The sequence below is a fragment of the Heterodontus francisci genome, chromosome 7 (assembly GCF_036365525.1).
Source record: "Heterodontus francisci isolate sHetFra1 chromosome 7, sHetFra1.hap1, whole genome shotgun sequence".
NCBI lineage: Eukaryota > Metazoa > Chordata > Chondrichthyes > Heterodontiformes > Heterodontidae > Heterodontus > Heterodontus francisci.
The window spans coordinates 49,235,488-49,256,948 of NC_090377.1; the positions used below are offsets into that span (position 1 = coordinate 49,235,488).

General features: G+C 41.0%; 1 protein-coding gene across 6 annotated transcripts in view; it reads left to right on the top strand.

Annotated features, from left to right (window-relative positions):
- The first annotated feature begins 484 nt into the window (after positions 1-484).
- cfap221 (cilia and flagella associated protein 221) overlaps positions 485-21,461 on the top strand; it is a 295,786-nt gene continuing 274,809 nt past the window's right edge. For 2 of the 6 annotated variants that reach the window (XR_010975322.1, XM_068035143.1), the window contains exon 1: positions 1,567-2,148. Coding sequence is in view for 2 of the 6 variants with exons in the window: in XM_068035143.1 (XP_067891244.1) it covers positions 2,144-2,148 (5 nt within the window). In the remaining 4 variants the exon portion in view is untranslated. Of the gene's footprint in view, positions 560-1,566; positions 2,149-21,461 lie in introns of those variants that run through there. The other 4 variants (XR_010975323.1, XM_068035140.1, XM_068035142.1 and 1 more) reach the window with 3 other exon arrangements.

Below are 21,461 nucleotides of genomic sequence, written 5' to 3' on the forward strand. Positions count from 1 at the left end.
GCCACTATTTAGTTTAAAGCCTTCTCTGCTGTCCTAGTTATATGACTGGCCAGAACTCTGGTCCTAGCACAGTTCAGATTAAGACCATCCCAATGGTACAGCTCCCACTTTCCCCAGCACTGGTGCCAGTGCCCCTATAACATCTTCCCCACAATACCACAATTTTTATTAATGCCCAGATCTGTCAAATCCAACACATTTGAGTCTAAAATCCAACTGATTTGTGGTCCTAAATTGGTATCCTAACCTTTACAGTTCTATATATAAGAGCACCACTTTAAAAGAGTTGGGGGAGGGGAGGCAGTTTTCATTTTCTTGCACGTGAAAGATCAAAAGTTGGGTAGTTAGAAGACTTTAAAAGCTTTCGCTGACACCACGAACAAGCTCAAAACCCCATCAGGTAAACCTCGCCATTAAAGAGTGCGCGTGCTTCAGTCACTTGACCGGAAGTTGCTTTGTTTTGGCGACCCTGTTGCTATGGTAACAGGGCTGTTGAGGAGGACGGAGGTGCCAGAGACATTGTTGACTCGCAGTATTTTGCTGTTCGCCTCGCATGTGGGTGAGTGAACTCAGTAAATGTGTGCCGCTACAGAAAGTAGCCGAGGTTCGTTTCTGCTGCATGCAGCTTCATCCAGCTACCGTGTAACATGGCAGAGAGAGAGAGAGAATCCTGCCTTTACTCTTCCTACTTTACTGCATGCATTTGAAGCACATGGTGGAGTCACCATCCTCTCTCTCTCTCTGCCGTTACACAGTAGCTGGATGAAGCTGGATACTCTCTCTCTCCCCCCTCCCCGCCTATTGCAGGGTCGAAGGTATATGGGAGAGAGAGAGAGAGAGAGAGAGAGAATCCTGCCTTTACTCTTCCTACTTTACTGCATGCATTTGAAGCACATGGTGGAGTCACCGTCCTCTCTCTGTCTCTCCCATGTACCTTCGACCCTGCAATAGGCGGGGATGGGGGGGGAGAGAGAGAGAGAGTATCCAGTCTCAGCAAATATCACTTTAATCACCAGCTCACACCAGAGGAAGCAACCCGAAACCGGGAAGATTTTTTCTCTCTTTCTCCAAGCGCAGTTCTTTTAGTGATACAAGTGCCAATAACAAACTTATTGGGATCTGCAGTAGCTTTAAGCGGCTACAGCAGAGCCACAGTATCAACAACTACAATCTCCCGTAACTGCACCATCCACACACGAGCTGTTTTGATGTCATGTAGTTAACATAGATTTACTTAAGCTGAGTATATACTGTTACTTGTTACTCTGACCCTGCAGAAATGAATAATACTCTTGTTTACAGTGCAGTGCCCAATAATTATACATGCGATTGGGTCAGCAAAGTTTCCATACGTACTCTTTCAGGATATATGTTAAATTAGAGTCGTGATAAATTGTAATAGTAAATAGATCATAGTTCCTATATTGGACTTTAAGCACAGACAGTTTATTGGCTTCAAAGAATTGGCAAACTTTCTCAATATACCGAAAAACTTTGAACCAGGCAAGGCAATAGAGAGTTGGAGAGAAAGCCGAGAAATCATCTCAGCTTGGCTCTGGCATTTTCCACGTTTGGCAGCAAAATGACAAGGTGGAGAGGGACAGGCAAACACTTGATCGAGGATTTGTCTACAATTTAATGGAAAATTCCTGAGCTAAGTGTGTGGCAATAAATCTGAAGAACTATGAATGAAGCAGATGTACACAAGTCCAATCTTATGCCAGCCAACAGCCAATAACTGAAGGAAATCTTTTGAATACGTTAAGAACTGGTACTGCAAATATTGGTGGGACAAGAACAAGAATGACATTCAGGAGCAAAATACTGCTGGAAATACTCAGCAGGTCATGCAGTATCTATGGAGAGAGAAACAGTGTTAACATTTCAGGTCGATGACCTTTCATCTGTGAATACATTGACAACCTCACCCAAGAGTATGTTGCCGATTTCAATTTAAAACAAATGGAAAAAGCATCCACACAGTAGGATGAATAAACTGAACAAACTGTATTCCAATTGACCATCATCAGTAGAATTCCAGAGAGTTAGAAAAGCTGTGAGAGAATAATGCTGTTTCATATTTGAAGCTGTAAATTTGTCCATTGATTCTGTAAGCCAAATCTAAAAGTGGGCTACAATCATCATGATGTAAGTTGAAACTTAACTGACCAAATTGGTCTACTGTGTTGCCAATGACTCTCGAATCGGTCTGTTAGAACATTCTTTTATATGTAGTATGCTAGTATTTTCTGTCTTAATGGACACAGCTGGGAGGGCTTGATTGAAATATCAATTAGACTACTTTGGAGAACAATAGAGAAAATCCAGCTGTAATAATGTAAGATTTAGAATGCCTTTCTCCCCTGTTCTGTGAAATAGAAGGCAACGGCTCAAAGGGCAAGTGAAGGTTATTGGAAAGGAGACAAATCCTGAATTGGTTAAAATCGAGTTAAAAGATAAAAGAGTTAAGCTTTAAAAGAAACTATAATGAACACAAGGAAAGTATAAATGCAATTAAAATAAAGAAAGACAAAGTGACAGGATCTGATAGAGTATATCCAGGATCCTGAGCGGAAATAGCAGAGGTCCTAGATATGATATTTCAGGGTTGTGTTACGAGTGGATGTGGGTCAAAGGACTGGAGAATGGCCAATGTAATACCCATTTGCAAAAGAAGACAGAGCTAATTTATGGCAAGTGATATAGAATATTAAAGCCAAAATGTAATGGTGGATCTATATAAAATCATAGTAAGACCATAGTTAAAGTATTGTGTGCATTTCTGGCTCCACATTATAGAAAGGATATTGAGCCAATAGAGATGATACAGCAGATTCACTAGGATGCTGGTTGGTATGAATACAAATATGAAGAAAAACTTCAAGAGCTGTTTTCATTGGAATCAAATGGATTAAAGGAGTGATTTAATGGAGTTCTTTAAAATTATGATAGGATGGGACAGAGTAGATTGAAACCGAGGTCTAGAATGGGGGACACACATGTATGGAAGTAGTTTAGGGCAGAGCGCAGGGAAAACTTTTTTAGAGGAGAAATCATGGTCAGGGGGGTGGGGTGGAAAGGAGTTTGTGGAGGGAAGGGAGGAGAGATGGGGACATTGGAGTTCGCTGGGGGGGATCGATGGCGGGGAAGAGTGGAGATCATGGGGGAAGGTGGAAGTGCGGGAGAGATCGTGGCGGGGGTATCATGATGGGGGGTGGGGGAAAGAGATCGTGGTTTGGAGAGATTGTGCTCAAGGGGAGAGATCGTGGTCGGGGGAGAGAGAGTAGAATTGGGGAGCGATGGTTAAAACCGAAAGTAGGTGAGTTGGGGTTTGAAATTTTAACTTATCCGACCACCCGTTCTTGGGGGTTAAAATGACCCCCATTGAGATTTGAATGGCGCAGGGTAACAGAGGATTCAACGTTATCAAGTTATTATATAGAGGGGATAGAATCTAACTGATGCTTTGAAATACACTCAAACCGCCCCCCCCCCCCCTTTTTACACCAATAACCTTACATCTATGTTTTCTAATGACAGGATAATCCATTTTCCTCTCTCAGTTTTGACATCCTATAACATATTAAATCTAAACTATCATATATAAGGTGAAAGATAACCAATTATTTATACTTAATGCACTTGTTATGCATTTAGGCTACATCTAAATATCGCAGTTCTTTCATTGCAGTTAGTTCTGCTTCCTTGTGTAGTGAGGGCCAAATTCCTCCCAGCTAATTCCAAAGTTGCAAAAAGTTTGCTTCAAAAAATAAAAGCCTTGTTCGAGCACCATTTCTTTAAAATGTTTGTAATATTTTAAGATTGCCGAATAAAAACATCTCTAATGAAGCATTTCAAACTAGGTTGGAAGCCACTGTTTTGAAGGAGAAAGTGCCAATTACAATTTTTGGCTAGTTTCAATAGTACGATATTTTATTAGTAGGAAAAGATATACAAATTAATTTTTGCTTCTTGGAAGCAAGTCAAAACAGTTTAAATGATTCAGTCGCCCCATTGTGTCTGTTGTGGCGTAAAATACACGCACAGTTCTACACGTTTCATAAAAAAGCTGACAAAGTGAACATTGGACACAAAATTTACAATCAACCAAAGATTTTTTTAAAATGTTAGCATGCATTTAAAAACTAGGTTATTCCATCATGCTTTATGACTTCTGCTGTTAATATTTTTATTCGGGGTTGCATTTTTATAAACAAAGGTACAGTGCCATCGAAACCTATAATTCATGTTAGTCAAGGTAATAAATTAAAACCGTATGTGTACATAGTGCATCAGTCTAAAGAATTAAATGCTTTAAATATTCACCATTCTAGGTAGTTCATCCAGAGATACACAGATCTGGAATTCTGGCTCATAGTTGGAAAATTAAGCTTTTCCATTCACACTTACTATGACAGATCTTGTGTCAAAGAAAATCTGTTTGGGAAAGATGATTTCCAGACTCTTCTACCCCCCCCCCCCCCCCCCAGTTGCAGGTGTTTATAAACATTTTGAATAAATCGTTCACATTTTCCAAAGCGTTGCCTATGGAGCATTTAGATTTCAAAATTTTTTTTTTCCCCTAATTCTTCATATATTTTACATTTCATTTTGTGCCTGGCACAAGACCACAGCTATTGCGCTGTTGGTTAAGCCCAGTTATATCCTGGAGGAATACATTTATTAAATCATTTTTGTTTTACAAAAAGCTATTGACAGTTCTAATGCTGCTTGGGATGAAAATAGTCATTTTATACTTTTCAGAACTGAATCATAAAGATGAAATTTTGCTACCAGTACAAGCTATTTCTCTCATCTATGTTACTTGCCTATGTTTCCCCCTAGGGTTATTGTAATTTTCATCATAAAAAATTGATTTTGTTTTAAACTTTCTATCACTTCATAGTCCTCTGCACTGATTCCTTGAATTTGCTTTTTTTGTGTCACTTTCAGGAGTTGGGCAATGCTAGCAAGGATGCATTTATTGCTCTGCGAATATGGTGTTTATGGCTTGGATTATCTGATCACTGACTTGACTGACGTCAGCTTGGGCAGTGGTATAGGCACTGCAGTTGGCTTTAGAATATTTAGGTTAAAGAAGAGAAAGTCTGTCAGGGTTTCCACTTCTGATTGTTCTCTGATCATGCCCACTATAAAGTGTTGGAAATTGCTTCAAAAGTTCAAAAACTAGGAAATATCAATAATGGGAATCAGAGTAAAAAAAATACTGAAATGAATTAACTTGGGGTTGGGGGAGAGATTGTGGTCTGCGGGGAGAGAGAATGTGGTCGGAGGAAGAAAAAAATCATGGTCATGGAGAAGAGAGATTGCGGTCGGCGGGGCAGAGAGATTGCGGTCGGCGGGGCAGAGAGAGAGTGTGTCGGCAATGTTCCTCTAAGCTTGACCATGCAGCAATTGGGAATGTGCTGCGCAGGAACAAACAGGCTGCCTACACGCAACATTCCCTTTAAGATGCTTGCATGCGTGACCACGCGTCAATCTTAAAGGGACTGCATTGCATAACATGCCAGCCATGCACAGCAAACAGAAGTTAAAGGGAACATTGGTGGTCGGTAAGGGAATGGTACCACTAACAAGAAATTGGATAAATGACTGGACAATCTATTTTGGTGAAATTATATCTTTGAAATATCAGCATTTATTACACTAAACTAGGTAAAATAATTTTATTTCTGTGAAACTTCATGGCCCTAAATATCCACAGACTACAGACTGACCAGCATTTCTGCCAGACATGTGCCAGGTTCCGATGAAGGTCTCAGTCACAGGTTGCTGCCTTCCTGACAATGGTGGCCATGTTTGGGCAGGTAGAGGATCTGAGGAGATACTTCAATGTGTGGTCAGGATCTGGCATATCTGAGTTCCAGCCTATTTTCTGGCCATTAAATTCCCATCAAAGTTATAATGCGAGTTATAACTGGAACAGGCATAGATTTTCACATTCATGCTGTTCAATACAATAAATGTCTAAAATGATTGAAGAACCAAAATGCAGCAAACCATAGCAAGCATTAAAACAATGTACTATATATCATTGTAATGCCTTATGAGGAGTTGACATAAATATAATCCTGTAAGTCAAAATATATTGAAATGCCCTTAACTCTGGGTTCTAGCTTTAACTCTGGTGTTCTGTAATTCCATCCGTTGTGTGAATTTTCAATTAATAATCAACAGTTACTGTGGGTGGGTTGGGGGGGATGGTCTAGAAAAGCAAATAGCAAACTATTGTGATATGAAAGGACATTTATCCTGATATTTACAGGGAGGTGGTTAGGGAGCAGGCTGGAGGAAACCTAAAATGCGGGTAATGAGGAGGTCTTGATGAATCTAACAGTGCGATCTCATTTGAATTTCTTCCTCTGTTTCTCATTTGGGAGCCAGCCAAATTGAGAGGCTAGCTGGCTGGCTGTTAGGTGGGATGATATGGCCTGGAAAGCTGCAGTCAGGGGCCAGAGAGGAGGGTGGGTGGATTTGGATCACAGATTGGGGAGAGATCGTGACGGGGTGGGGGGGGGGGGTGCAGCGGATCACGGGCAGGCTGATTGATCATGGCAAATTAGCTTGGGGGCTGGGGGTAAGCGCTACTGCTCCTCCTGGCCCACAAACAGTGCTGGAAAGGCACTTGGCTGCTGGATCCAGCCATTCCTGCCACCCTTCAGTTGCCAGGTTTCCTGAGCGCTAGGAAACCCGATCCACAGCTATTAAATGTAAAAGTCTGAGGCATACAGCTTCATTAGCATATTACTGACCCACCCCCTGAGGGCAGGTTACTTTCCCACTCCCCAACACACCCCGGTTAAACCAGAAGTAGGAGAAATTGAAAGCGGATTTCAGAATTTAACCCGTCGTTTGTCCACTCATTGTGGAGGGGTTAATGTCTGCAACAAAAACTTACTGAAGATTTATGCATACGACATTGAATGTTGAGCTGTATCAATACAGTAATGTAGTTGATGGGTGGACGTAAACATAAAATAGTAGAGGGAAAAATGTGATGTATATATTCTTTAAAACAATTTAAAGTACAGCAGATGTAAAAGAAAGATGAAATACGGAAGACACAAGAAAGTAGAAATATGGCAAAATGCAAGCAAAGAAGCTGCATAGGAGAATACAGGAAAAGTCAAAGGACATAAGAGAATGACGTAGACTTTGGCACTCTGTATCTCAGAAATGTTATTGTTTAAGAAGATATGAAAGGTCTCAGTAGAAACTACAATATCAAAAGATTATCAATCACTACTACATTTAATCTAAATCGAATAAACTTTGTAAAAAGATTAACTGGGTCATTATTACTAAATGTTAAAAAATATAATTCAAGCTTCTCAAATTAAGCTGCTTAAGTGATTTTGATAATTTAGAGAAAATAATAGCGCATTTCATTTTTATGGACATTGCTAAGTATTTATCACAATAATCTTGTGGATGGATTCAGTAATAATTAACTAGTTTTGCACTGAAATGTTGCATGGGAAGTAAGTATGTTGATTGCTGTACTTTTGACTTAGTCATTCTTGAGGTTGCGTAGTTTCTTACACTTATGGCATTAACAATTTCACACACAGATCATTGGGACAATATTAATTGAGAACCTTTAGCACAGCGATGATTTTTATATGCTGTAATTTATCTGTTTACAGCACAAATTGGAAGTATTGTGCTTATTTTGTTTTAAATTATAAGCTGCAAAAAATGCATATCCAGGGAAGATTTTAAAATACTCAGCAAAACTATTCCTTCAGCTATTTTAAAATTCCTTCTTTAAAAAATATTGCATTGTGAATGAAGTGTAAGTGTTAAAATATAACAATAGAAGTAGACTGAGATTCCCAATATTCCCAGTATTATTTTAAATAGCTAGACTAGAATTGGGCTCAAGGCATCGTCCTGTGTGGCTCATGTTAAAATGAGCAGTAATCTTTTTAAATGGTCTATACATCGCTGCCTGTACTTTGGGTTTACCTGACAGTGGAGTATACTTGAATGACAACTGTTTGTTAAGCAATAAGTGCAGTATTTAGAATCATTATCAATAATGCAAGAATATTTATGCAAGCTGCTGGTTAAAACCCTAAAAATTAAATGATGTGCAATTCTCAGGACTCATATCTTACCAATAAGAAACAGAATTTTAATGAGTAAACAAGTTGGGCAGGGTTTTCAGCTGGTTGCGATGTTTTCTCAGCGGTATTGGCCCGTAGTCAGCCAAAACAAGTGCAGACGTTGTGGAATTTTAAGCACAGATTACATCCAGTGCAAATCGAGATCCTGTGATCTTTTGCGTAATAGCCAGTCCCACCAATAAAACTGGTCACGCAATTCACCATTGTGAATTTCCACTAATTGCATCATTACAGGTCTTCGATGAGGCTTTTTTTAGGCAAGAGGACACTAATTGGCACATTTTAAAACTTTCAGTTTTTTAAAGATTTGCTGAGAAACTGGCAACACCAATATAACTAATAAACCATTCTGTATTTTTTTCTGTCATTTTCAGTTATTTAAATTCCGGTGAGGCACTGTGGGGCATGAGAGTCCCTTGCAGAGTTTCACTTAGGTTCGGAGTGGCTGTAGGTCTGAAGCCTACAGAAGGTAAGGGGATTGAGAAGGTAATAGCGGAGGGACCTCATCCCTTGTAATTGGCCAACAGGTTCGTGGTTCTTGCAGCTTGTATGGATGAGAGTGGGGGCTGCAAGGTGGCTGAGCGAACTGACCATGACACTGTGATACAGGAAGTCACTCAAGTGGGGAGAGTAAATAGGAATGTTGCGGTGGTGGGGGCCAGTATAGTCAGGGAGATAGACTCAGTTCTCTGTAGTCGAGAATGAGAGTCCAGAAGTCTCTGTTGCCTATCCTTGCCAGGGTTCGGGACATCTGCTCTCGGCTGGAGAGGAACTTGCAGTGAAATGGGGAGGATTCAGTTGTCATGGTCCACGTGAGTGCCAATGACATAGATAGGAATAGGAAAGGGTTTCTGCTTGGGAATTATGAGCAGCTAGGGGTTAAATTAAATCTCTGGATTATTACCTGAGCCATGAGCAAATTGGCATAGCATAAATAAGATTAGCGAGTGAATGCGTACCTCAAAGATTGATGTGGGAGAAATTGGTTTTGATTCAAGGGGCACTGGCGCCAGTAATGGGGAACGTAGGAGATGTACCGTTGGGACTGTCTTCACCTGAACCCTGCTGGGACCAATATTCTGGTGAGTTGTATAACTAGGGCGGTAGAGAGGGCTTTAAAATTAAATAGTGGGGGGAAAGGGTCATGTGAGGGGAGATGTGGTAAATTCAAGGGAAACGACAAGCTAATAGAGCAGGGGAATAAATTGGGTAATGATAACCAGAGTGTGGCAAGAAGGGACAGAGCATGCCAACTTAAGAGTGCACCAGTAGATAAGACCAGAGATGGTAAAAAGGCAGAGTTAAAGACTATCTGAATGCATGCAGCATTCGTAACAAAATGGATGAATTGTTAGCACAGATAGAAATAAATATGTATGACCCGATAGCCATTATGGAGACATGGTTGCAAGGTGACCAAAGCTGGGATCTGAATATTGAAGGGTATTTGACATTTCTGAAAGACAGGAAGCTCGGAAAAGCAGGTGGTGTAGCTCTGTTAATTAAAGATGACATTAGTGCAGAAGTGAGACATGACCTTAGCTCCGAGGAGCAAGACCAAGCGCAGACTGGGTGACCGCTTTGCGGAACATCTCCGCTCAGTCCTCAAGCAGGACCCTGAGCTTCCGGTTGCTTGCCATTTCAACACTCCCCCCTGCTCTCATGCTCACATCTCTGTCCTGGGATTGCTGCAGTGTTCCAGTGAACATCAACGCAAACTCGAGGAACAGCATCTCATCTACCGATTAGGCACACTACAGCCTGCCGGACTGAACATTGAGTTCAATAATTTCAGAGCATGACAGCCCCCCATTTTACTTTCATTTTTAGTTATTTTTTCTTCCTTTTTTTTACATTCCTTTTTACATTTTTTGCAATCTTTTTTTGCATTTATTTCATTTCATCTTAGTTTGTTCAGTTTGCTTACCCACTGTTTTTTTCAGGTTGTTTTTCTTCAGGTTTGCACTTGCTGCTGTTCAATATTCAGTGTATTCACACCTAATCTGTACTAATGCTTTGTCTTTCAACACACCATTAACATATTGTTTGCCTTTGCTCCGTGACCTTTTGGTCAGCTATGTGGCCTGGTCCAATCTGCACCTTCTCCTTTGTTATCTCTTGCCCCACCCCCACCTCACTTGTTTATAATCTGTGACTTTTCTAATATTTGTCAGTTCCGAAGAAGGGTCACTGACCCGAAACGTTAACTCTGCTTCTCTTTCCACAGATGCTGCCAGACCTGCTGAGTGATTCCAGCATTTCTTGTTTTTGTTTCAGATTTCCAGCATCCGCAGTATTTTGCTTTTATATTAAGATGTAGCATCAGTTTGGGTAGAGATAAGAAATAGGAAAGGTAAGAGGTCATTTGTGGGAGTAGTTTATAGCCCCCCCTAACAGTAGTTACCTGACAGACAGAGAATACAGGAAGAAATAAATGGGGCGTGTAAGAAAGGTCCTGCAATAATCATGGGTAACATTAATCTACGTGCAGATTGGGCAAATCAGATTGGAAAAGATAGCCTGGAAAATAAGTTCATAGAGTGTATTCAGGACAATTTCTTGGAGCTGTAAATTCTAGAACCAATCTGGAAGCAGCCTATTCTAAACATGGTAATGTGTAATGAGACAGGATTAATCAATAACCGAGTAGTAAAGGAGCCTCTAGGTGACAATGGTCATAACGTGTTAGAATTTCATAATTAGTTTGAAGGTGAGAAGTGTGGATCTAAGACTAGTGTTTTAAACCTAAATAAAGGTAATTATAAGGGTATGAAGGCAAAGTTGGATAATGTGAACTGGGAAACTAAGTTTAAAGCTAAGATAGTAGAGAGGCATGGGCAGACTTTTAAGGAGATATTTAGACTGTGTGAGAAGGATGTATATGTGGCTAAATAAGCAAGTATCAAATTGAAAGAAACACTGTACAATTATAAGTCAGAAGATTGGGCAGATTTTAAGAACCAGCAAAGGATGACTTAAAAAAAGGATGAAGTTAGTCTGAGAGAAAGCTAGCTAGAAAGACAAATTCACTAAGAGTTTCTACTAATATTTAAAAAGGAAAAGAATAAATAAAGTAGTGTTGGTCCTCTCGAGAGTGAGTCTGGGGAATTAATAATGGAAAACAAGGAAATGGCGGAAGCGCTGAACAGGTATTTTGTGTTTGTCTTCACTGCAGAAGACTTGGAAAACTTCCCAAAGATAATTGAAAATCAAGAGATGAAAGGGAGGGAGGAACTTAAGACAGTCACCATCACCAGGGAAAAGGTGCTGGGAAAACAACTAGATCTAAAGGCTGACAAGTCCTTGAACCTGATGGCCTGTATTCTAGGGGCTAAAAAGAGTGAGGAAATTAAGGATATTGATATCAGTCGAGAAAAAGTATTGGAGAAACTTGAGGGACTAAAATCTGACAAGTCCCAGGACCAGATGGCCTACATCATAGGGTTCTAAAAGAGATAGCTGCAGAGATAGTGGATGTGCTTTCTATGATTTTCAAGAATTCCTTAGATTCAGGAATGGTCCCACCAGATTGGAAGTTGGCAAATATTATGCCACTTTTCAAAAAAGGCGCAAGAGAGAAAATAGGGAACTACAGGTCAGTTAGCATAACATCGGTCATTGGGAAGATGCTGGAAACTATTATTAAGGAAGTCTTAACATTGCACTTGGAAAAGCATAGTCTGATTAGAACAAGTCAGCATGGTCTTACTAAAGGGAAATCCTGTTTGACAAATTTATTAGAGTTTTTTGAGGATGTAACTAGTCGGGTTGATAAAGGGGAACTGGTCGATGTAGCATACCTGTATTTTCAAAAGGCATTCAGTAAGATGCCACATAGAGTCATAGAGTCGTACAGCATAAAAACAGGCCCTTCAGCCCACCGTGTCCACGCCGACCTTAATGCCTATCTGTACTAATCCCACCTGTCTGCATTAATTCCATATCCCTCTATGCCTTGCTCATTCAAGTACCTGTCCAGATGCCTCTTAAATGTCGCTACTGTTCCTGCCTCCACCACCTCCTCAGGCAGCTCATTCCAGAAACCCACTATTCTTTGTGTGAAAAATTTACCCCTTTGATCCCCTTTAAACCTCCTCCTTCTCACCTTAAATCTATGCCCTCTAGTTTTAGTCACCCCTACCATGGGAAACAGACTCTGGCTATCTACCCTATCTATGTCTCTCATAATTTTATATACCTCGATCATGTCCCCTCTCAGCCTCCTTTGCTTCAGGGAAAACAGACCCAGCCTATCCAATCTCTCTTTATAACTCAAGCCCTCCAAACCAGGCAACATCCTTGTGAATCTTTTCTGCACCCTCTCTAGCTTAATCACATCCTTCCTGTAGTGCGGCGACCAGAACTGCACACAGTACTCCAAATGCGGCCCAACCAACATTATGTACATCTGTAACATGATGTCCCAACTCTTGTACTCAGTGCCTCCGCCGATGAAGGCAAGCATGCCATACACCTTCTTCACCACCCTGTCTACCTGTGTTGCCACTTTCAGGGAACTATGTACTTGCACCCCAAGGTCTCTCTGCTCAAGAACACTCCCCAGGGCCCTGCCATTCACTGTATATGTCCTGCCCTGGTTTAACTTCCCAAAATGCATCACTTCACACTTGTCTGCATTAAATTCCATTTGCCACTCCCTTGCCCACTTTCCCAGTTGATCTATATCCTGTTGTAACCTTAGACAACCTTCTTCACTGTCCACTATACCACCAATTTTGGTATCATCTGCAAACTTACTAATCATGCCCCTTACATTCACATCCAAGTCATTAATATATATGACAAACAACAGAGGGCCCAGCACCAATCCTTGCGGCACACCACTGGTCACCAGCCTCCAATCTGAAAAACCAAGCCAATGTTGTATCTAATTTGCTAGCTCACCCTGGATCCCATGTGTTTGAACCTTCTGGACCAGCCTACCATGCGGGACCTTGTCAACGGCCTTGCTAAAGTCCATGTAGACGAAGATTAATAGGCTCATGGTGTTGGGGGTAATATATTAGCATGGATAGAGGATTGGTTAAAGGACAGGAAGCAAAGAGTGAGCATAAATGGGAAATTTTCAAGCTGGCAGGCGGTGAATAATGGGGTGCTGCAAGGATCAATGCTGGGTCCTCAGCTATTTACACTCTATATTAATGGCTTGGATGAAGAGACAGAGTAATGTATCTAAATTTTCTGATGATACAAAGCACGGTGGAAAGGTAAGCTGTGGGGAGGATGTAGAGAGGCTGCAACAAGATATAGACAGGTTAAGTGAGTGGGAAACAAGATGAGTATAATGTAGGGTAGTGCGAAGTTGTTCACTTTGGTCATAAGAATGGAAAAGCAGAATATTTTTTAAAAGGTTTGAAACTAGTACGTGCTGATGTTCAGAGAAACCTGGGGGTACTTGTACAAGGAACGCAGGGATAAAGAAGTCTTACTAAAATTGTATAGGGCTTTGGTGAGATTGTACCTGGAATACTGTGTGCAGTTTTGTTCTCCACATTTAGGAAAGGATAAACTTACACTGGAGGCAGTGCAGTGAAGATTTACTAAATTGGTCCCTGGGATGAGGGGGTTATCCTATGATGAGAGGCTGAGTAAATTGGGCCTATATTCTCTCGAGTTTAGAAGAATGAGAGGCGATCTAATTGAGACATGCAAGATTCTGAAAGGGCTTGATAGGGTAGAAGCTGAGAGATTGTTCCCACTGGTCAAGGAATCTAGAACATGGGGACACAGTCTCAGGATAAGGGGTCAATCATTCAGGACTGAGATGAGGAGAAATTACTTCACCCAAAGGGTTGTGAATCTTTGGAATTCTCTATCCCAGAGGGTTGTGGATGCTGCGTGGGGTTGATAGATTTTTGGTCTTGCAGGGAATCAAGGGATATGGGGAGCAGGCAGGAAAGTGGAATTGAAGCCCAAGATCAGCCATGATCGTATTGAATGGTGGAGCAGGATTAATGGGCCATATGGTCTACTTCTGATCCTATTTCTTGTGTTCTTGTCTTAAATGAGTGGCTGCAGAGGCATTGGTTACTATCTTCCAAAATTCCTTAGATTCTGAAAGGGTCCCAGCGGATAAGAAAATCACAAATATGATTTTATTCAAGAAAGAAGGGAGACAGAAAGCAGGAAACTATAGGCCTGTTAGCCTAATAGATACGTAGATAATCATATTGGGATCAGGCAGAGTCAAAATTGTTTTGTGAAAGGGAAATCATGTTTAACTAATTTATTAGAATACTTTGAGGAAGGAATAAGCAAGATGGACAAAGGAGAACCTGAAGATGTGGTGCACTTGGATTTCCAAAAGGCATTTGACAAGTTGCCACATCAAAGGTTACTACACAAAATAAGAGTTGATAGTGTAGGGGGTAATATATTAGCATGGATAAAGGACTGGTTAGCTAACAGGAAGCAGAGAGTAGGGATAAATTGGTCTTTTTCAGGTTGGCAAGCTACAACTAGTGGAGTGTCACAGGGATCAGTGCTGGAGCCTCAACTATTTACAATCTATATCACTAACTTGGATGAAGGGACCAAATGTATGGCAAGATAGGTAGGAGAGTAAGTTGTCAAGAGGAGGTAAAGAGTCTACAAAGGGATATAGCCCGGTTATGTGAGTGGGCAAAAATTTGGCAGATGGAGTATAATGTGGGAAAATATGGACTTGCCTACTTTGGCAGGAAGAAGAGGATTGCAGTATACTAATTAAATGGAGAGAGATTACAGAACTTGGTCGTACAGGGGATCTGGGTGTCCTGGTGCATAAATTGCAAATGGTTATTCAGGTAAAGCAAGTGATTAGGAAGGCAAATAGAATGTTGGCGTTTATTGCAAGGGGAATGGAATATAAAAGTAGGCAAGTTTTACTGGAGCTGTGCAGGGTATTGGTGAGACCATATTTGGAGTACTGTGTACAGTTTTGGTCTTCTTATTTGTAAAAGGATATAATTGCATTAGTAGCAGTTCAGAGAAGGTTCACTTGACTCATTCCTGGGATGCAGGACTTATCTCATGAAGAAAGGTTGAACAGTTTGGGCCTTTACCTATTGGAGTTTAGAAGAATGAGAGGTGATCTTATTGAAACATATAAGATCCTGAGGGACTTGATAGGGTGGATACCAGGAAGATGTTTCCTCTTCTATAGAACTAGGGAACACAGTTTAAAAATAAGAGGTCTCTTTTTTTAAGACGGAGATGAGGAGAATTTTTTTTCAGTTAGAGGGCTGTTAGTCTGTGGAATTCTCTTTCCCAGAGAACAGTGGAGACTGGGTCATTGAATTTATTCAAGGCTGAGTTAGATAGATTTTTGCTAGACAAGGGAGTCAAGAGTTATGGGGTGCAGACAGGAAAGTGGAGTTGAGACCACAATCAGATCAGTCATGCACGATCTTATGGCAGAGCAGGCTTGAAGGGCTGAATGGCCTACTCCTGTTCCTATGTTTCTATGTTCCTTACTCACTGGTGATGGACTAGACACTCTGGTTAAAATGCTTATGTTTTATCAATAAAGCTGCACCAGGTTAACACTTCTGAATATAGCAAAGAATATTTTCCAAGGCAAATTTAAAAAAAAGTTCTAAAATGGTATCCGACTGTGCTGGCTCATGGTACGATTTACATTCGTGGAATTTTGAGTGCAGTTTGTGCCCAAAGTACCATAGGTATTCAAAACAGAAACTCTTTGTTTGCCTTATAACTGCATCGTTTATTTTCAGGGCACAGCTGAATTTGTAGATCCGGATACGGTCTAGTTTTTCAATTTTTTTCAAATTATGATCAATTATATGGAATGTAACATTCTAGGCAAGTGATGCAATTTGGAATATCTAATTTGAATGACAATTAATAAAAAGTTTTGCATCTACAAGAAGATTCTACAATAGTGCTACATAATATATATATATATTTATATATCTCAGTCCTATTTAACTTACACCATCAGACCCCTTGGGCAACCATATATCATATGATACTGCCACACTGCATGCTTCTACTGTGCTTGGAGTAAAAACAACAGGTCTCAGATCTGTAGGAAAATTGGCTGCATCTCGGGTTGTCAACATTGGTTGGAGTATTACTTGAGGTTTCATTTAATCACTCACTCCCATACTCATGACATTGGTTGCCTAACATGTTGATCCTTGCAGTAACATCCAATTGGAAAGCAAACAAATTCTTTGTTATCCAATTGAATGATTCTTGATTGTCAGTCAAACAGCCCTTTTACAATTTCCAATATTTTTATAATTAATAAATGTGTTTAAAGAAAATGAAAGAATTTTTTTTTGTGAATACTTTATTTATTTATATTTATTTATTTAGAGATACAGCACTGAAACAGGCCCACCGAGTCTGTGCCGACCATCAACCACCCATTTATACTAATCCTACACTAATCCCATATTCCTACTACATCCCCACCTTCCCTATATTCCCCTACCACCTACCTATACTCGGGGCAATTTATAATGGTCAATTTACCTATCAACCTGCAAGTCTTTGGCATGTGGGAGGAAACCGGAGCACCCGGAGGAAACCCACGCAGACACAGGGAGAACTTGCAAACTCCACACAGGCAGTACCCAGAATTGAACCCGGGTCACTGGAGCTGTGAGGCTGTGGTGCTAACCACTGCGCCACTGTGCTGCCCAAATTTTTATTTTTTCTATAATTTTTTTCTCCTGGGTTGCTGTCAACTGTGTCCTGGAGATTAATTTTTAATTCCAGGAGTCTCCAGGGCAAATCCAGAGGATTGGCAACCCTAACCCTGCTCAGGTGTGTGATGTCACTATGTCTGTACCAACTCATCAACGACCACTTTCACTGCCGGTTCTGGGTTTAGTATTGAGATTCTTTTCTAATCATAGCCACCTCTCTTCAAGTAACTTGGTTGTAGCTCCCTCATCATCCAAATTATTCTTTAATAATAGCTCTAATGGTATAGATGTTGAAACTCCTACTACATTCAGATCTGTTCCTATCGGATATTCTAGTTATACCTTGGCCAGTGTATATTTACTATTCAGAAAAATAATATGGTGCAATTAGTCCTTTACTGCAGATTCCTCCACCAAAATGTAGTTCAATAGCATCAGATTACAGTTGACAATATATAGACCTTTTGTTTGCCACATGCTCACTGCATATTTTTCAAAGGTCCAGCCCACTGACCTGACCTGAACTTCCCCAGGCGAGCCCCGATTCTGTACCACTGCCAGGCTTACACAGGCTTGTCTGAGGGCCGCACATGTGGTAGCTTCCAATGTAAGGATTATACTAGTGGCCTTGTTTCAGTTGGGAAGAAACTCCACTCCCAAAAATACCAAGTAAAAATTTCCTCAAAAGGCATGCATTCCCACTTAAATTACATTTACAATGGAAGCGTCTGAAAGGCCCAAGGATTTTCATCCCTGGTTTAATTTCTAAAATATGTTCTGCATTAAGAATCTGATATCAGTAATGCAATCCCGAACCAGTCTTTTACTAGAGGGATATGTGGGAGATTTCCCATATTTAGTCAGGATGTAGAAAACAATAAGGAAGTCCATATCCGGTTGAAAGGTTTCTCAACTGTTAAATGGCTCCATATATTTTACTTGCTTTCATATTGGCTCTTTGGTTGCAATCTCCCAATTTCAGCATTATGCCTTGGGAGAAACTGCCAGCTATGGATCTTGAGGACGAATTCTTGCACGCTAGAATTCAAGAGCCATACAGAAAGCACTCAAAGAGGAAAAAAATCTAATTGATATAAATTTTTTATGTTTGGCCTCACATCAGCATCCCTAATCTTTTTGAAGTATTTGTTGTTTCAGTCTTGGTCAGAATATGTTAGCCCTTTTGGGGAAAGGAAGTGAGAATATTGGGGGAGAATGGTGGTCCGAAGGCGAGTGTACTGAGCTAATTGTGGTTACCAACACTGCTTTGTTCACAGCTTGAAGAGTCGCCTACAAGGATTGCTACCCAAACATTCACCTTTTTGAGCAGTCCCTGCCTCAGCTCATCTGCTATTAAAATCCTCATCCATGCAATTTTTATCTCTAGACATGAGTAATTCAATGCACTCCTGGCTGACCTCCCATCTTCCACTCTCCCTAAACTTAAGGCCATCCAAAACTCTGCTGCCCATATCCTAAGTCACACCTAGTCCCGTTCACCCATCACCCCTGTGGTTGCTGACTTACATTGACTTCTAGTTGAGCAATGGCTTGATTTTAAAATTCTCATCCTTGTTTTCAAATTCCTTCATGACCTCACCCCTCCCTATTTCTGTAATCCCACAACCTCCAAGATTTGAATTTGATGGCTTGGTTCTTGAGAAAACTAAGCTAATCAACATATTTGCTCTTTTCACTGATAGACTTATTTTGCTATCCCATCTAGGGATGTTGCATCATTGGCAAGGCCAGCCTTTATTGCCTATCCCTAATTGCCCTTGAGAAGATGCTGCAGTCAATGTGGTGAAATTACTCCCATAATACTGTTAGGTAGGGGGTTCCAGGACTTTGACTCAGCTGCAATAAAAGAACGGTGATAAATGTCCAAATCAAGATGATCTGTGACTTGGAGCGGAAGCTGGAGGTGATGGTGTAGCCATATACCTGCTGCCCTTGTCCTTCTAGATGGTTGTGGTCATGTGTTTGGGCTGTTAGTGGCTGTAATGTGTTACATGTAGAAAAATCAAACTGTTTAAAAGCCAGCTCATTGTAAACCAATTGTTGTTAGTTGTTACGCGGCTTTGTTTTGAACAGCAAATATGATGCTGAGGACTGAGGATCATCTTGTGTATATGCATCCATACTTTGAGGTAATTAATGTAGTGTGCATACATTCTGTATTTAGAGATTGTATTGCATGTTTCAACAATTCAGTTGCGTTCCTTTTAAAAAAAAAAAAAAATTGCCTGTGCAATCTGCTGTATGCTATTAATGTCAGCCATATGCTTATCCTGTCAATTGATTAGGTCTGGGCAATTAGCCAACTTGCATCACAGAGGAAGTTTAGAACCAGATTATCCGGTATGTAATACTATATCAGGGAGTTTGATGGTTAATCAATAGATGGTGAAAATTATTTCCTAAGTCAGAACTCATTGACATCAATAAGAATATTTCTAACACAAATCTATTGCTAAAGAGTAGGAGTAGGACAAGACAAGACAATTACATCATGTCTCCAGAAGGAGCAATTTCTGCAGTGGCATGGATCTGCATATATGTCACCTATATTCCATCTTCTCACTTGATTATGAATATAAATATTTAATTAATTTTGATTACAGTAAAATTAGACTCTAATGATTACTAAATAACTGAATTCAGGTAGTTTTTAAAATTCTTTCTTGGGATATGATTGTTGCTGACAACACCTTGCCCATCCCTAATTGTACTTGTGAAGGTGGTGATGAGCTGCCTTTTTAAACCACTCCAGTCCAAGTGGTGTGGGTACACTCACAATGCTGCTAGGAAGGGAGTTCCAGGTTTCTGACCCAGCAACAATGAAGGAATGGCGATATAGTTCCAATTCAGGATGGTGGGTGGAATGGAGGGGAACTTGCAGGTGCTGGTGTTCCCATGTGACCCTGTTCTAGCTGGTAGAGGTCACGGGTTTGGAAGGTGCTACAGAAGGAGGCTTGGCAAGTTGCTGCAGTGCATCTTGTAGATTGTACACACAGCTGCTACTGTATGCTGGTGGTGGAGGGAGTGACTGTTTAAGGTGGTGGATGAGGTGCCAATCAAGGGAGCTGCTTTGTCCTGGATGCTGTCGAGCTTCTTGAATATTGTTCGATCTGCACTCTTGCAGTCAAGTGGAGAGTATTCCATGTGTGCCTTGTAGATGGTGGACAGGATTTGGGGAGTCAGGAGTTGAGTTACTCACCACAGACTTCCCAGCCTTTGACCTGCTCTCATAGCCACAGTATTTATATGGCTGGTCTAGTTAAGATTCTGGTCAATGGTAACCCCTAGGATGTTGATTGTGGGGTATTTGGCAATGGTAATGCCATTGAATGTCAAGGGGAGATGGCTAGATTCTCTCTTGTTGAAGATAGTTATTGCCTGGCACCTGCATGGCATGAATGTTAATTGCCACTTAACAGCCCAAGCCTGAAGGTTTCCCAGGTCTTGTTGCATGCAGGCATGGACTTCTTCAGTGCCTGAGGAGTTGCGAATGGTATTGAACACTGCAATTGTTAGTGAACATCCCCACTTCTGACCTTATGATGAAGCAGCTGAAGATGGTTGAGCCGAGCACACTACCCTGAGGAACTCCTGCAGTGATGTCCTTCAGCTGAGATGATTGACCTCCAACAACCACAACCATCTTGCTTTGTGCTATGTATGACTCTAACCAGTGGAGAGGTTTCCCCTGATTCTCATTGACTTCAATTTTGCTAGGGCTACTTGATGTCATACTCGGTCAAATGTGGCATTGGTGTCAAGAGCAATCACTCTCACCTCACCTCTAGAATTCAGTTCTTTTGTCCATGTTTGGACCAAGGCTGTAAAGAGGTCTGGAGCTGAATACCCCTGGCACAACACAAACTGAGCATAGGTAAGCAGGTTAATGCAGTGTAAGTGGGGCTTGACCGCACCGCCAATGATACCTTCCATCACTTTGTTGATGATTGAGAGTAGACTGATGGGACGGTAATTGGCCAGATTGGATTTGTCCTGCTTTTTGTGTACAGGACATACCTGGGCAATCTTCCAAATTGTTGGGTAGATACCAGTGTTGTAGCTGTACAATAGCTTGGCTTTGGCTGCTGCTAGTTCTGGAGCACAAGTCTTCAGTATTACAGCCGGGATGTTATCATGGCCCTTAGCCTTTGCTGTATCCAGCGCCTTCAGTCGTTTCTTAATATCAAGAAGAGTAAATTGAATTGGCTGAAGACTGGCATCTGTTATTCTGGGGACCTCAGGAGGAGGCTGAGATGGATCATCCACTTGGCACATCTGGCTGAAGATGGTTGCAAATGCTTCAGCTTTGTCTTTTGCACTGACATGCTTGGCTCTTCCATCATTGAGGATGGGGATGTTTGTGGAGCCTCCTCCTCCAGTTAGTTTTTTAGTTGTCCACCACTGGCTATGGCAGGACTGGAAAGCTTTGATCTGATCTGTTCGTTATGGAATCACTTAGCTCTGTCTCTTGTATGCTGCTTCTGCTGTTTAGCATGCATGTAGTTTTGTGCTGTAGCTTCACCAGGTTGGCACCTCATTTTTAGATATGTCTGTTGCTGCTCCTGGCATACTGTCCTGCATTCCTCATTGAACTAGGGTTGATTCCCTGGCT